This window comes from Loa loa (assembly GCF_000183805.2).
Source record: "Loa loa unplaced genomic scaffold supercont3.226, whole genome shotgun sequence".
Classification (NCBI taxonomy): Eukaryota; Metazoa; Nematoda; class Chromadorea; order Rhabditida; family Onchocercidae; genus Loa; species Loa loa.
In genome coordinates, this window is record NW_018108406.1 from 55,147 (window position 1) to 71,758 (window position 16,612).

General features: G+C 35.1%; 2 protein-coding genes across 2 annotated transcripts; both read left to right on the plus strand.

Moving 5' to 3' along the window:
* The first annotated feature begins 322 nt into the window (after positions 1–322).
* On the plus strand, positions 323–1,849 carry LOAG_00891 (NADH-ubiquinone oxidoreductase 19 kDa subunit). Its single transcript, XM_003136431.2, has 4 exons — positions 323–461; positions 639–814; positions 1,036–1,154; positions 1,540–1,849. The coding sequence occupies exons 1-4, from the start codon at positions 333–335 to the stop codon at positions 1,662–1,664; spliced, it is 549 nt and encodes a 182-aa protein (XP_003136479.1). The 5' UTR covers positions 323–332; the 3' UTR covers positions 1,665–1,849.
* A 2,472-nt stretch (positions 1,850–4,321) lies between these two features.
* Positions 4,322–15,820, plus strand: LOAG_00892 (CUT domain-containing protein; the record flags this gene model as incomplete). The annotated part of the gene is made up of 27 exons (XM_020445579.1): positions 4,322–4,438; positions 4,558–4,644; positions 5,346–5,467; positions 6,228–6,382; positions 6,615–6,752; positions 7,295–7,362; positions 7,765–7,887; positions 8,077–8,202; positions 8,382–8,492; positions 8,572–8,753; positions 8,937–9,136; positions 9,907–10,004; positions 10,177–10,263; positions 10,445–10,564; positions 10,959–11,102; positions 11,348–11,507; positions 11,627–11,769; positions 11,902–12,051; positions 12,188–12,250; positions 12,550–12,768; positions 12,869–13,070; positions 13,232–13,371; positions 13,704–13,871; positions 14,272–14,595; positions 14,783–14,941; positions 15,034–15,126; positions 15,653–15,820. The coding sequence occupies 27 exons, from the start codon at positions 4,322–4,324 to the stop codon at positions 15,818–15,820; spliced, it is 3,867 nt and encodes a 1,288-aa protein (XP_020303977.1).
* Between the last annotated feature and the right edge of the window lie 792 nt (positions 15,821–16,612).

Sequence of the window (16,612 nt, forward strand, 5' to 3'; positions counted from 1 at the left end):
AGGGTAATTTAAAGCTTGGAAAAATGGATTATCTAATTCGCTCGTATTTCTTCTTCACTTGTTTATGGGAGGGAAGGAAGATGAGGGAATAGTTGGATCAATTGTGCGGGAATCTTCGCCGTCTTTGCCAATGACTGTAAGACGGATCTCCCATATATCATTATCTGTCCATCGCCACTTTTCAGTGATCATTCATCAATTTCAACTACCTTAGCAATTTTTTATTTAGGATATAACAAATTAGATATTTGTTACTAATGAAGGGACAAGAAAACATTTTTGTCTTTGTACAGTTTATATAATTAGTATATCAGTAATCTCATTTTAGGGGGATGTTAACCAAAAGTACACCGATGCCCTCTGACGAAGAGCTTACAGTACCTCATGAAATCACTCTTTCAACGCCTTATTTTAAAGCTGTTATACCATATATGCATAAAGCGTGTGAAAAAGAAGTTAAAGTTCGTTTTTTCAACTTTTATCAGTTGAACTAAATTGACTTCGATTCATTTTATGACTCTAGAGGAAATTTTACTTTTTAATTGAAGATAAGACGAATTACCTTTGGTTGCCTATGAAATGATTATTACTTTCCATTTTGATTGTCTGTATTTGAAAATAGTGTGGTGTGTTTACAGGATTTTATGTTGCGTCGACAAGAAACGGAAGATCCACGTCTTTCGCTGAGAGAAGGTCAAGCTCTTACCGCATGTGGTATTAAATTCTTACAATCACTGAAAAAGGCTTGCAGTGACAACGTTAATCATTATGCTGATTGTATTGATCACCGTACTTCCAAACTCTACATTACACCGTTTGTTTCTTCTCACTGATTTCTAAGATTGGAAGTTACAAAACTGTTTAAAAAAAAAGGAAAGAACCATGCTTCAGATTTGAATTTTGAGTGTTAAGAACATTTTGAAATGATTACAACAGCTGTGTTCCATATTGTTTTTGGAATTCCCTATAACTTCTTAGGAGAACCTTATTAACTAAATTACACGAAAATGGTACTAATAGTAATAGCAGTTACAGTTGTCGTGAGCAACAACGTCGTTTGGATATTTGCGTGGAAGAAAACTTAAACATTACTCGACCGAGAGTAGGATATTTCAGCAAATTACATGTGCACAATGCACACTTTCCAAAACATGGTAATTACAACAGTATTTTAGTTCATTTGTCTCATTTATATTTAGACTCACGTTAGTAAGTTCTTCAAGTATTTATCTGATTTTAATATAACATTTCCTTTAGTTTAAGTACTATTCTTGAGCAAAAAATTGCAAATTGCTGCAGTAACGCATAATGTGTTGGAATCGTATGAGCAGATATTTTACTAAAAGTTGTTGAAATGGATTTGCGGACGCCAAAGTAATCTTAGAAGTAAAGAATAAATAATTAACTAGTTTAGTCTTTCCTTCGTTAATTAAAATTTAGTATTTTTCTGGCTTTCGGTCGTCATGATTGAATTTACATTTTGTTACTTATTCCACACCATAGTTTCTTTCATAATTTATTTTTCATTTTTTAATTCAGTACATTACATACGAGATTATAAAGCTGAAGCTGCGAAAGTATTGACAGAATTACCAGATGATTATCATTTACGTGAAGATAGTCGTGCTTATGAACAACAGCGCTACAGTTTCTTCGATATATGAAGTGTTCATAGTTGCGTACTTTCTGTATATTTCATTTATGTAAATCAGAATTGGTTTATAGGTAATATTCCCTGATAAAGTTCTATTCTCTTCCGCCTTTCGTATGTTTTAAACATTTCACAATTATTATTTTAAAATGTGGCAGATATGGATAACATTCATTTTACGTCAGCTACGAATTGTACACAATAAAAAATGATTTTCCTTACTTGTTGGCTACATAAATTATTCAAAGAAAAAAGATTTTCCTATACCCTAGAATATATGCAAATTTTCCTACTAATTTTTGGATACTATTTTTTGTTATTGAATCTGTTCTCAAAATACAGAATATCACAAATGCACGATAATGAACCTTTTTACTGAACGCAGTGCATTGCATATAGTGGTGAAGTAGATCGATCTGTGGTGCAGAGCACTGCTGCACATATTGATCGATTGATCAAGGAAGTTTCGCGAGTAGTCGTTGACATGCCTCTGATGCCACAATGGTTTCCGGCAACGTGTTGTTGGTACCTTTGTGTGCTGCTGTAGATTTTTCTATTCCAATAACGAAATATTAATCGGGGATCCAGTCGGCTAATTTTTTTTCCTAGGTTTTCTCTGATTTGTTTCGGTTTCTTGTATCAATAAATGGAGGGTAGATGGAGGTGCCAATGAAGTTACATCAGTAATATTCATGCTGATGTGAAGAAATTTAGGGGGCGTAGAACTTTCAATAATTTAAAATGATGAGGTGACTGCCGGGTGATTTGAGTAGTCCATCAACACTAAATTTACTGGTTCTTCAAGTTTTAGTTTGTGAAGGTCATGTCCTTTGAACTGTTGATGAAATGATCGGTGTAAACTGGAACTATTGGAATTAGTTATAACGCACCAGAAATTGCATAATAGAACGGCTTTTTGTATGAGTGCGGTAAAAACTTTACGGAAGAAATAACTTTCTCTGGCCATTCTTCTAATCTGCTTACCATTCCAAGCAAATTTCTTGTTTTACCAAACTTTAAGAGATACTTAGTTTGGAAAATTATAGAAATCCGATATGCAAAACATTTCTCATTATTGCGCTTTCAATCCCTCGAATTTCTTATTACCATTTTTTTAAAGAAAACAGTATATTAGATAATGGGTAAAGCTAATTGATTCTTTAGAAAGTGATATAGCAATAGATCCACAGAAGGTGCAAGAAATGGAAAATGTGGCAAGAAAATGGTCACAGATCGATTTCGAATACTTGCAGGTACAGTGCTGCTTAAGCGGAGCTTTTGCAGCTGATCAAGTTGAAATAACAACATCTCAGCTTTTCATTTTTTCAATTTAGTTAATCTCTGTAATATATCTCGTTCAGTCTTAGTGGATAGACCAAATAAGTGGCAAGGTGTTAAAGAGAGGCTTTTCAGCACTCTGTGCCGTCCTTCCACAATTTTTGATTTCGACTCCACTTATGCTTGATATTCATTAAATCCGTTGTAACTCGAGTGGGTATCAAAAGGTGCACAGGGGTTAAAAATTTGCAATCGAGGAATGTGAAATGATGACTAACCGATTTGGAATTGCATAAAAAGGGAAAGGTCAACAAACAAAGTGCAGCTAGTTGAATAATCCTCAAAATCACAAAGGGGGGAAAGAAATCATTTCCAAAACTTTATGTGCTTGTAAGTATTCGCAAACTTTCTGCCATATTGTGAAAACATAATTGCATATGTCCATTTTTCGAATAATTTATGAGTTGGCTTGTTGTAGAAATTCGACTCATCAAATTTGAGGGATAAAGATACTTCCTCATCCTTCATTCATTGTCTCGGCAGTACCGAAAACGGTACACATCTTGAGGATCATTCTATTCTTTCTATTCAGTAAAACATATGTTTGGTAAAAACTTCATTCAAAGCACATGCATGCATTATCGGACAAGCATGAGCTGTTCCCGTATTGAAGCAGTCTCCGGAGTATTGCCTATCAGTAGGCGTAAATTATTGAGCTCATGTCAGATAAATCAATATCAGTAAATTGATTTGTTTACTGCTGTACGTTATCTCTGTGTCCGTGGATGTGTGTATGTGTGTGTGTCTGTTTATGTGTGTGCTGGAAAAGATTCAGTTCAGTCAGTGGTCAACACGGAGTTTGAAATGTGAAGTCTGAATGGAATGGTGGTGAGAAGGAATGTTATTTTGTCGTAGAATCAAATCATACTGTTGTTGCCGGGAAAGGCGAGCCCATCTGGCGGATCGATTTTCGATGAGGCTCCAAAACCATACTTACTGAAATGGTTGTTAACAAACTGACTAAGTAAATTCATCTCAGCTGCACACGACTCAGACAACTGGCTTATTTTGCCGTATACTCCAGTTACTGATCTCTCTTTTTCATTCTCTTTCCGCTTTTTAGTCTTTTGAACTATTAAATGGAACTGCTTTCATAGTTGAATCCTGCATATCATTCATTTCGGCTTGTTGTAATTGCTACTTTTCGTTATCGGCCATATATCTGTCCATAAAGTAATCCAAAACCTTATAAAATAGTTTGAATTTATTAATATGCAGGGCGGAAGATAATCTAATTGTCAAAGGTTTCGATTCAATTTCCCAGAACACTGTATTCATAAATATTACCGTTTATCATTATGTCATCTAGTGTTTATTTCAATTTTGTATTTGATGATGAAGTTAAATCTTGTCACTTTGGATACTACTGTATATCTTTTTCGAGGCAAATCAAAAAAAAAAAACACACAGTTTTTGATTATTGCTCTTTCTCTCTTTGACTCGATTCAGGTTCGTCTAGAATCCTCACCTTCTCGTGGGGACAACGTTGATCGATCCCTTATCCCTCTTTTTATAAACTTTTCTTTTTTTAGTAACCTTTGCAAAAGAATTTAAACGAAGAAGTACAGGCAGTTGGTGTTCGAGAGAATCAGTGTCGAGTAGCTCGCCAACAGTTTATTACTGGAAGCAAAAAATATTATGAATGTGCTGACAAAGTAAGTAATCAGTTTCTTATAGTTCCATTGCAATGGAGTCCACTTGCAAATTTGTTTTAACTTAATTATCAGCATCAAGTCCACCATTAACAGTCGAACCCTCTTGAGACCTGATTGTCTAGTATTGGTCTGACAGAAAGATTGGTGTCATTTTCCTCGCTCCTAAGTACTCTTTTTATCAATATTTACTTGTTTGTCAGTTAATAATTTACGCATCACTCATCATGCGTATGAGTCGAAACGTTTTGATATTGAATTGCTGATATCACGGTAAGATTGCTGATATCACGCTAAATATCGTGCTTGTCTAAAAATATTGACATGGTTAAAATATATTAATATTTGGATTTCGCATTTCAATACGCTATGGAGTATGTAAGTGTATGTAACTGATGGCATCAGTCAAACGTACTACCACAATAGTGCTACCACTACAGTAATGCTACCATTAAAGTAGTGAAAAAGGTATAAGTCGGAAATCTGCATAACATAATTCCGAAAAGTTCGACAAATGTCACTCTATTATTACTTGAATGTTTCCAGGCGTGATATCATACAAGATATAAATCGAGTATAAAAGACAAAAACCAGAAAACCGACTGCTTCATTTCTAACTACTAGACATGTTTTGGAGGTTACTGATTAGGTGGGGCGATATAGGGCTATACTTATGTTTTTTTCTATACCTAAAATGTTTTTAGCAGTCGCGTAAAGCTGCTTCATCGTTGATTAGAGCGTTTCAAAAGGAGTACGATCGGGCTGTAGAAAGAGCAACAGCAGCAGAAGCTGATTTAATCTTTGTTTGCCGGACATTCTGTTTATGGTAAGAAAATTTTTATCAGTAGAACAAAATAAGTGATTGAATTTTTCCTCCTCGTTTTTCCATCTGTATCCATCTCACTTGTGTTGGAATTTGTTGCTTTTTGAATAGATCCAAACTTCCAACAGCCATTCATGTCATTCGGCCTTCAAAGTCATTTGTATCTTAAACATTTTTGAGATGTTCAGTACTGACTTTCTGACCATCCATGACTACCGCTATGCAGAGATTGTTAGAGCATCAGCTTAATCACTACATTATCGCCGATGTATAATATAGAAGGATATTATTGTGTGAATATTGTGGAAAGCTGCTTTGCAACTGCTGTCTATATTCATTTATTGATAGGCTATGTGACGTTTCGAACACTTTGTCGTCAAATATGATTAAAGTCAGCTTAAACTTGAGCGAACGAAACAGAGCTTGATATTAAATGAATTTTCGAGAAGCGCGTGAATTACTGCTCAATATATACTAGCATCTGGTAGTTGGCAGAGGTAGGCTTGGCTGAGCTAAGTTTAAGTCAAACGTTGATCATTGCTCTAGTAAGCAGTAAGTTGCTTTTACAAGGCTGTCTATCTTAGCATTGCGGGAGCTCGCGCAATCGCATTGATTATTTGCTTTTGAAGCGTTCCGTCCATCCATGCGTCCATTGCATTCGCATCGTATTGAATCGACCATCAGTCGCTCCATTCTTTCATTATCCTTGAAAATCGTTTATTTTTGGGTTCGATTTTCTGCATCCAGTCATCTAGTCAGTTAGTGAGCAGCGCTTAGTCGATAGGAGTTCTGTCCTTGGCAATCGTCGTATCGACAATCGAATTCCTGCGACACATGTAAGCTTGCGCTTGTGTGCTCATCACCACACTTATTATTGCTTACAATCGTCCTGCAGCCCTATTCAAGCTGTGATCCAAGGTTGCGTATTGATTAACTCTTAATTGTCGTCATGAGACTAGTGGTTTGTCGCCTTGTCTCTTCTCCTTTTCTTTTGTGTCTCATTTTTTGATTCTTTTTTTTTTTGAATTTATCAAGTATATAATAGTGAGACTTTGGAAAAATATAGAGCCTTATATTTTTCCGCATTCTCTTCATTTTCTTTGCACGTACCTAATTATTGCTGTATCTATTATATTTTTATTTTTCGCAGATCCTTTTCCATATTTGGAACAAGTTTCAACATTGCTAAGGAAAGTCATACGGTTATGTTCCATTGATGAGCGAGTTAGGAATCTGACTAAACAGCTAAATGAGTTACAAAAAGAATATGGTCACTTGCGAAATCAGGGTATGTACTTACTAAATCGCATTATACTTTTCAGACATTTTGAAACATTCAGAAATAAAGTTGGCTTATTTTTGTTCCGAGAAAATTTGATGCAGCATAAATGCTTAGCTGATCCCAAGGAAGAAGGTGCAATAATTACTTCTGAACGGGAGATTGGTTAATTCTGAATGGGAAGCCACATGCCAAAAATAGTCATACCAGATGAACTGTACTTGGCATAAGTTAACGTTTCAGTATTATCGATAGCAATAAGCTGAATACGGGCAGTCTTGGTATTTAACATTTTCGCTGAAATAGTCAAACAACAGGTACAAAAATGTAAAACGTTTTAATTTCCGCCAACAAAATTCGCCCTTTGTGATTCGGCTTTTGCGAAAATTCGCCCCCTTGTACACGACCAATAGTTCTTTCTAACGGAACTTTGGCAGGTTGAGCATGGGAACTGACTTCCAGTAAGGATTTTGTGTGAGCATTTGACAGCATTTCGTGACCTTCTTGAGTTGGGGGAGTAATTTTAAATTCAAATTAAGTCTTATCTTCAGATCTAACTATTCGCCAACTCAAGGAACGGATGAAAGAAATGGAAGCTAAAACAAATAGTAATGTCCAGGTTTGTTTAATTGAGGATATTGGACTCTTATGGTAGTGGTTTCAAACTTTTTTTGGCCAAAGACCACTTTGGTTTTTTATTTGTAGGAAGGACAGGGTTCAAAAATAATAGATTCTGATAATTTGAAAATATATTTTAATCGAAACTTTTAATGCATTGGTTTACCAAACAGTGAAGGACAACCCCTGCTTTCCATGCCGCCGGACAACATTTAGTTCTCGCGGGTTGGGAACCAGTACTTTATAGTAATAGCTTGGTGGATTGAGGATTGTATCGCTTCCGGATTCACTGGTCCTACTCCATGTGCTTTCTTTTCTGTTATTGATTTGTGCTCAGCTCTGATTAGTCTTCCCACCCTATTTCATAAGTTTAACTGTAGTGTAGAACTTTATTATATTATAGGCTGCAATAAACGAGAGAGAAAAGGAATTGCGTGTCGAACTAGAAACATTTGAAAAAGAAGTTACAGAAAAGCGGGAGCAAGTCGTTGCTGAAAATAAAACGCTCTCAGTTGCAGATCTAACGGTATATTTTCGTCAACCATCAATTTTGATTCCTACTTTGAAAATTCGTATTACATAACGATTGAAAGTGATCGATGTTGTTATCATGATCGTCACAAAATATTCTACCATCTTTCCTTTAGTAGCATGCAATGACTACCTCTGTATGAGTGCTCAATTTCTGATGTAAAAAGGGTTCCAGCAATTCTAGATAAAGAACAAAGAAATTAATCGGATGCCTGAGGAGACGAAGTTGCAGTTAGTAAAGGACGATATTGTAAATGACGAAAAATTGGAAATTGTTACGAATGATCTCGAAAATGCCTTACAGAGAGCTGTTAGTATGACATAAACATAATATGGGCCAATCTTTTGCTTTTTGATGACTGGATGAAGCCATCGTATCATTTATTAAATCAGATCCAACTAGAGAAGAAAATGCATTTTTTTCAGTTCTTTAAATTATAGAACTGTTTGTTGCTTTTATATAGGTATTAGTTGCTGATGGTTTTTCAGGTAGAAGCGGAGAAAGAAGTACAACGTTTGCAAGGTATAAGCTGTGTTAGTTCAAGTCCAAATGAAGGAGCACATGGAGGCGCTTTTCTAATTCATTCGAAAGACAGTCAGGTTATCCGATCTGGAAACTCTTTTTTTGCCTGAAGTATTCAACTTTCTTTTGGTCATCTTACGAAAGGATATTTTGCAGATTCATAAGTTGTTGGAAGAAAACAAGAAGTTGAACTCCAAGCTTATCCATTTAAAAACAGAATCGACCAAACGTATCGATGAATTGACCCAAGAACTGGAGCGCCATATGGAGATCATAGCGCAGCTGCGAGCCCAACTGGAGGCTCAGTCTGATTATGAAGATAATAAAAAAGATTTGAGGTTTGCGGAAAGTTAGATCTGGAGATTGAAGATGAAAAGCAGTTCATTCTAAAAAGGGAACGTTAGAACTGAAAAGTGAACATAATGCACAGTTCAAAGCTCTATGAAGAGATTTCAGCTACTCGAATAACTTGGAGTCTAAACATTATTAAGGAAATTTCGTTAGATTACTTTATTGTTTAGGATTCTACGTAGCATTGAGTTCGAAGAAATTGCTGAAGGAATAGGTTTTGTGAGCAACGGTGTTACTGCCACTGCGACAGCAACAGCCGAAGTGCAGTTGGGTGGTCGTTCGAAGGCACTCGATGAATTGCTTGTTGGAAAAAATCGCAAACTGCAGAGTGAAAATGTGGATTTGCGAATGCGCGATCAAAAACTTGAAGGTTTGTTCACTGATCGTTAGTTCTGGAATGTGAGAGATCAAATTAATGGAAGTAACACGTAGACGCATATTTTGGCTTCACCTGTTGTTGATTGATACTGGTGTCACGAAGTACTCCAAGAGGCAGTAACTATATACTGGTTAACAAAGATCTAGTGAAGATCCAAGAATGAGGTTTTGAAATAGAAGAATAAAGATAGCAATGTTGAGGAAACTGGAAAAGTTAGGGGCAAGTATTTGAAAATTACATGGCACTCCATTTCAATTGGATTCAAGTTTTTGTGCGTTTCTTTGCACTATCTGTTATTTATTTATTTATCAGAATAGTTTTTTACTGCATGTATGTATTGTGATCTTATGAACATTAATGTTACATATCCTGCGTGTTCCGTAAAATAGCGATGAGAGAATTTTGCGACCCATAGAAACCCTCAGAAAAAAAGACCAAGAAATGCAGTTTATTTGCATGGTCGTGTAAAAACAACATCTTGGATAGTTGAAGCATTTGATGCGATATCCCAACGATGCATATCATTCCAGATATAATTTTATGGGATTATTAAAAATCGAGATTTGATATTTCAAAAAAAAGTGTTGCTGAAGATTGGTGTTCTGAATTGCTCTTTTTCCTCTCAGTACTAAATCGCAATCGCCTCACATTTATTCTATATCCAATTTTTCCTGAACTTTGTTGTGTGTGTGTGTTTTTTTTCGGATGATAGGGTGCAAGAAACCACCTCATCTTTATAGGTGACAATCACAAAGTTTTAGAGGAACAACCGATGGATGGAAATGAGTTGTCAGATGTTTTTGGTTTAGTTGACGCCAACTTCAATGGCAGTACACTCGCCGATTTGTTCTCAAATAAGGCATGGCTTTGAATTCTTATAGTTAAAGTATATTCGGATTCGTATTCTGATAAGGCAGATCTTCTGAAAGATTTGCTTAAGAGAGATCCTCCCATATTCTGGAAACAAATACTTTGTGTGCCTCTAGCTTAACTTAAAATAATAAATTTCGAAGCATGGTCATTCTTTTTAGAGCGGGCAAAAATCAGTGGAAACCAATGGGGATTTGGATTTAGAAAGTGATCCGCATCGTGCCACGAATCTCCTTAATTTATTTATGGTAAATACCACTTCTCGACTTTTAATATTAGCCGTATCATTCATAGTAATTATAAATCATTTGGAGATATTGCTTTATCCAGTGGTGAAAGCATAATCAATCAAATACTAGTGTTTAGAAGTAATAAGTTAAGAAAAGGAAAAATCACTTGTTAGAGTTAATAGTATAAAATTTGTTTCAGTGCTCTGCCAGTTCATCAAATGATGTTCCGAAACTAGACAATTATTATTCAGCGAGTACGTCCAGTTTACACGAATTACCTCGGACACCTGCTGAACTCAGGACTTATAATGAACTGCAGGTTTGGTTTTTCCTTTCTCTTTAATTTCAGCCGACATTTTTTGATATTGTTAGTGGAGATCACAACTGATAAGTATAAATTCTAGTTAATGAATTATGTATTGAAATTACTGCGATACACTACACAAATATTGGGTCACATTTGTGGAATCAATGCTTAATGGTTTGAACTAGTTGATGTGATATATTTTTGACCAAGAAAAAGGTGAAGTAAATAGATATAGTTAAGTGAATAAATATAGTTAATTTAATATTTGCTGAGAAAAGGGAAAAATTCTGTATAATAACTTATCCAATTGTGTAGGTGATTAAATGAATTAACTAAACTTGATATGTATTAATGACGATTGATATTCCAGTATCATTTATTTTTCGAATAGAAGCAGTCCTTACAGGACATCGTTACCAGAAATATCCACGAATTAGGTTCAAAAGCTTTGAATACGACGGAAATTGCAAAGCAGTGCAAGCATTTAATGGTCACCCACAATATTGGACAGCGGTTATTCGCGAAGTACGTCATGAACCAGGTAGTCAAGGTATTTGATTCTCTGGTTTTTGTTTTTTATTTTAATTCCTTGAATTAATTTCTAGTTGAATTGTACTTAGTTGCCATGGTTGTAAAACCGTGCGAGAATAACCATATTTACCGTATTACTCAGTTTTTGTATAATTGAAATTCAATTGTCAATTTTTGTTGCTTTTGGATTAAGATTTTTATAAATTGCGATGAATATTTTTATACTCATGATTGAGTACGAATTTCTTTTTTTTTTTTTTGTAGTCACAAGGCTCACTCAGTGAATTATTATCAAAACCAAGGCATTGGAATAAACTCACTGATAAAGGGCGAGAAGCATTTCGACGCATGTATGGCTGGGTTTCAGATCCTAAAGCTATTGAACTGTTGTGTAATATTTCACCTCGTCGAACTCAACCAGTGGGTTAGGATTTCTCTCATTTATTTATCCTCTATTAAAGAAATTTATGCTAATATAAGCTTTTTATTAACACTGTAAACTCGAGTTTTTTGGATTTATCAAATTTATTATGCATATGTCAGGATTAATCGAAATTGAAGTACCATCACGTGAAATTTTATGGGATCAACAAGCTGTTTCGTTAGCTGCTGTGTCTAGATATAATGCAGATGATACTTTAGATCTATTTGTGCAAAAACAGTCCTCGAGAGCCGCTCCAGGCGATGTAAGTTCAATCGGCTCTTTTGATTTGGAAAAATTTTATTTCCTGTCACTTTATTTGAAATATCAAACTTGGGTGGTCAAAACCAATTAAAAATAAAGCTAACCTTGTTGTCTATCACTATTTGCATTTTAGTTGAAACAGCGTGATAGGTTGTCAGCTGCAGCTGGTGGTGGTAACGCTAATTCAGTCGTGCAGCGTACAAGTCGCTGGCGACATGACGACATACCGAAAGAAAAAATTATGAAGATATATAAGCGTGAATTGGCATTGTTAAGGGAGCAAGTAAGTTTTGCTAGTTTTATTGCTGAAGTTCCGAATTTCAGTGATCAAGTTCACAAGTTATCTGTAGCGTGATGGCTGTTACAATTCATGATACCAATATCCATCGTTTTCGGAAATAGGGATTTCCGGATTTCAGGAATCTCATCTAGAACAGGCAATTGGTTCACGGCCTTTAATTGTGAGAAGTAAGGATGAAAAGGTAAACTATATTATTTTTTGCTTTCTTACTGATGTTCACAGCAATTTTTTCAGTTGCAGTGGACTTCGTTGTGTCAGAGACTCTGATTAATTTAAAATGAAAGAGCATTGAAAGGAAAGCAAATAAAAACTAAAGAAGAAATTCGCCTCTATTATTGTCGCGATTCCACCATTTTAGGGGGTTTCCAATGGACAATTCTGATTTTTAACAACTTTTCAATATGACTTTTCAACGCTAGTTGAAAAGGTTTTACAAACATAGTTTGTCAACCAACATATCTCCATTATTCTTTTTCATAGCTTGCAACAATAGAAACATCGAATAAATCTTCCTCTTTGTCATCATCGTCGTCTCGTTGCGGATCAACAAGAGATACCGGTTCACCGCTACAATCAAATTTTCCTGTAAATTCTGCTCAGGCTTTGTTTGCTTTGAAATGTCGTAGTGGAATGGCATCCATAACGCAGGAAGAGCTTGAACGTTATCCAGTATTGGATACTGAAGATATCGTGAGACAAGTAAATAATAAAGTTTTAACTTTCATGCATATTCTAAAACATTTTTCCATGAAATTCATTTTTCAAAATTGTTGCAGTTAACTGGTGTCGTCATTTACAGATCAAAGATTTCCTTTGCTTAAACTCAATATCTCAACGTCAGTTTGGTGAATATGTGCTTGGTCTTTCTCAAGGATCTGTTTCGGATCTTTTAGCAAGGCCTAAACCCTGGACTATGCTCACGCAGAAAGGACGCGAACCGTTTGTGCGCATGCAGCTTTTTTTAAACGAAGCTCAGTCTTTGGTTTGTAAACCTGAAGCAGGTGCTGTGGCTCTCTTCGTCCTTTTTATTTGTAAGGGACCAAAATCGATGCACTGTTTTGTGATGTTAAATCGTGTAGAAAAAAAAAAAAAAAAAAAAAAAGAAAAAAGAAAAAAGAACGACGTTTAAACACAATTCCCCGAACAGAAAAATATTTTACAGAGTTGAATGGGAAATTAGGTGCAATTCAATCTTCGGAAGTGCTGTCTAAGAATGAAACAAACAATGGCGCAAAACAAAATTCTATTAGTGGATTGCTTAGCAGGCGAAATTTCCCTTTAGCTGACGAAATTGATCACGAGGTTAATGTTTACTGCATATAAATAAATCAGGGCGTCCAGACAAAATCGCATATATAAAGCTTAATTAAATACTTCGAAATGTATTTTTAAACTGACAACGTTATCTTTGTCTTTGTTTAGACAGATCAAAAAGTTATATATTGAAACAGATTACCTTACCTGATTGGGGGTCTCGTTTTGGTGGTAGCTGTCTGCACAATGCTCGATCTTCATGCAGTTCTAGATGTGAAAAGATTTCAAGGTGGGATTTATCCCAACAGTGAGCAATTTATAAATTGAGTCTTGGAATAGCTGAAGAATCTATATCCTTGCTGACTTTTATTTCTGTGTAGACTGTGAAGCGTACTGAAAAAACGCGTAAAATTAAGAAAGTGTGCGTCATGGATGATGGTGACAAAAAAATGATGCGAAATGTGAAAAAAAAGCTGTTAATGGCTGATACAAGTGAGATTGCGCGGCAAGTCAAAGATCGATTACACAGCAGTGGAATTTCTCAGAAAGTCTGTTTTTATTCATTATGTAAATATTATAAGATTATATATTTGATTTCAGCTGGCTTACCAATATAATGCGTGATTGAGGCGGTGTTTTGAATTGAAACTTTTCCTCCTGTTTGGCTTTTATGTAGAATGTGAAGCGAAGTTATTTTGTCGTTATTTCCACTCTTTTATTCTTTAATTTAATACCTTCTTGAAGTTCTCCTGCCATTTCATCATCTAAGTCTAACAAAATTGAAGGATAACAGAATGAGATATAAATTCTGTGGAAGTCATGCTATTGTTTTATTTGTCTCATCTTGTTTATGTCTTGCAGAATATATTTTTGTCTCAATCATATCATTTTTGGATTGAATGTTTCCCTGCTTTTGCCTTTACTCTTTAACTTATCCTCCCTTTATAGACATTTGGTGACGTGGTGCTGGGAGTAAGTCCAGGAGGTGTGTCAGAACTTCTGGCCAAGCCAAAAACTTGGGAACAATTATCCCCACGTGCTCGTGATTTGTATCTCAGGATGAGCGAATGGCTCGGTGAACTGGATGGGAATAGAAGAGTACATGAGACATCTACTCCCACTCCGCTACTATCTTCATCCCTCACAGCAACCTTTTCAAATATGGTGGATACGCTGGCTTCTACAGGTGCTTTAACAAAAAGTTTGTCACCACAGAAAAGAAAAGCAGCTTTGAACACAACTGCTGTTGGCGAGCTACCGAAGAAAGCACAGGTTTTTTTTTCGTCATTTTGATTTTTATGAATTTTCTGTGAAAGAATCAGCGCAGTCTTAACATGAAAGATTGACTGACTAAGCCTTACTAACATTTCAACTTTGTTCAAAAATGTTATTGGTTCTTGGATTTTTAATGCATTATTTTACTAACAAGTTCGAAATAAAATTCCTTCTCCTGTTATAGAGAACAGTAATTACGGATCAGCAAAAAGAAGCACTGAAACATGTTTTTGAACGTGACCAGCATCCGAACCAACGAACAATTGAGCAACTCTCGCAAACTCTTTCTTTAAGTACTAGGACTGTAAGCAATTGGTTCCACAATTATCGGACTCGACAAAAGGTTTGGACGGATCTTTTTCAAAATAAATTAAAGATTATAAATCTATAGCTGTATTTTCCTCAACCTCGGTTCTTCCAAAACTTAAATTACAGGCGAGTTTGAGAGCTGAAAATCATCCAAATGGGGACAACGGACAAAAGAGAAATTCAGTGAATGGAAAAAATAACAATGATCGGTGGAAACAGGTTAATCTGTTTTTTATATTTGTTGTTTGGTATTGCAATCTTCCAGATATTTATTAGTTTTTACTATTAAGTGAGGTCTAGGTAGGTAACCAGCCAATAGTATCCGCATCGCATTATTTCAGTAATCCATTCACTATCGTCATACTTTGCACTATCAATGACCTAGCCTCATAACCGTGAGCGGTTTGCAGGGTGAAATAGTTTGTAAACCTGTTTCCTAGAGTAAAACTTTTTTCTTTGTTAGGATTGTATTTGCCATTTAATGCATCTAAGAAAACCACTGAAAATACTGTAGGAGTTATATGCATGCCACTTTCGAAAAGCATGTAGTATTTATGCCATTAATTTATTTTTTTCTGAATACATATATTACGCATTTATCTGAGAAAGTGAAAAACACTAGCACCACTTGTTGTAGTGGTTTTAAAGATCCAATAATGAAGTTCTTTTTTGTGGATTTTCATTTTGTGGTGTGGTCTTCACCATGCTAATAGCAGACATTATTTACAAGCATCTGGGATTGTAGGATCTTGCGGAATTAATGAAATTGGAATCAAAACCATATCACTGGTCACCAACAATGGTATCATCAAGCAGTAATAGCAATTTAACTAGAAACACTATTGCCAAAAACAGTTCTCTTGATAAAGCAATTGAACGGATTCAAAAACTCAATGCTGCCAAGCAGTTGTAGTTTATTTGGTTTCGAATGTAGAATTTTGATATCAAAAATTGTTAACAAGCTGGAAAGAACTATTTCCAAAAAGCATATTTTTGGCTGTCCATTTCCTTAATTTATATCTTCGCAATCGTCAAACAAATTTTTCTTATTGTAATGTATACAATGTTTTATTGCTATTAGCTGAATTAGCGGCCGGAAGAAAATTTTCGGATTATATGATATGCTCTCGTATCTTCTTAATTATTTTACAAAATACGTAGTTGATGACGAGAATATGATGTTCATTTTATATGCATACTTCAGTTGACTTGGAATTGGAAAAAAAGTGTAAAACCCACCGAGCAGACTTTATTGTTGCACTGTCTAACCCCATCTGGGTTTGAATTTGAGTTTGAAAATTTTTTTAACCGCCATTAGTTTATGTTTTCAAAAAGCAATTTTTCTTGTCGCTTTATTTGTTGATTTATTAATCATAACTGTCAGTAATTATTTTTCATTGTATATTTTTCCTTTTTTATTTTATTTCAGGAGTTTTAGTTGAAGGTGATCTCTACTTCATTACTTGTACTTTTTTTCGTCCATATTTTTATGAGCCTCTTGATGCGTTTGGTTGTTTTTATCTAGAATCTCTACTTTTTTTGTTTTTGTTTCGAAAATTTGATCTCACTATTTTTCACACTTGTTACTTTGCATGATATGCTATGCTCCTGAAGCTTATTTTTTACTTGTGAATAATTATCTTACAGTTTCTCAATTTTTCCGATTTTTTTATGAGGCTTAAGTTTTCTGGAATAATTTACAAAT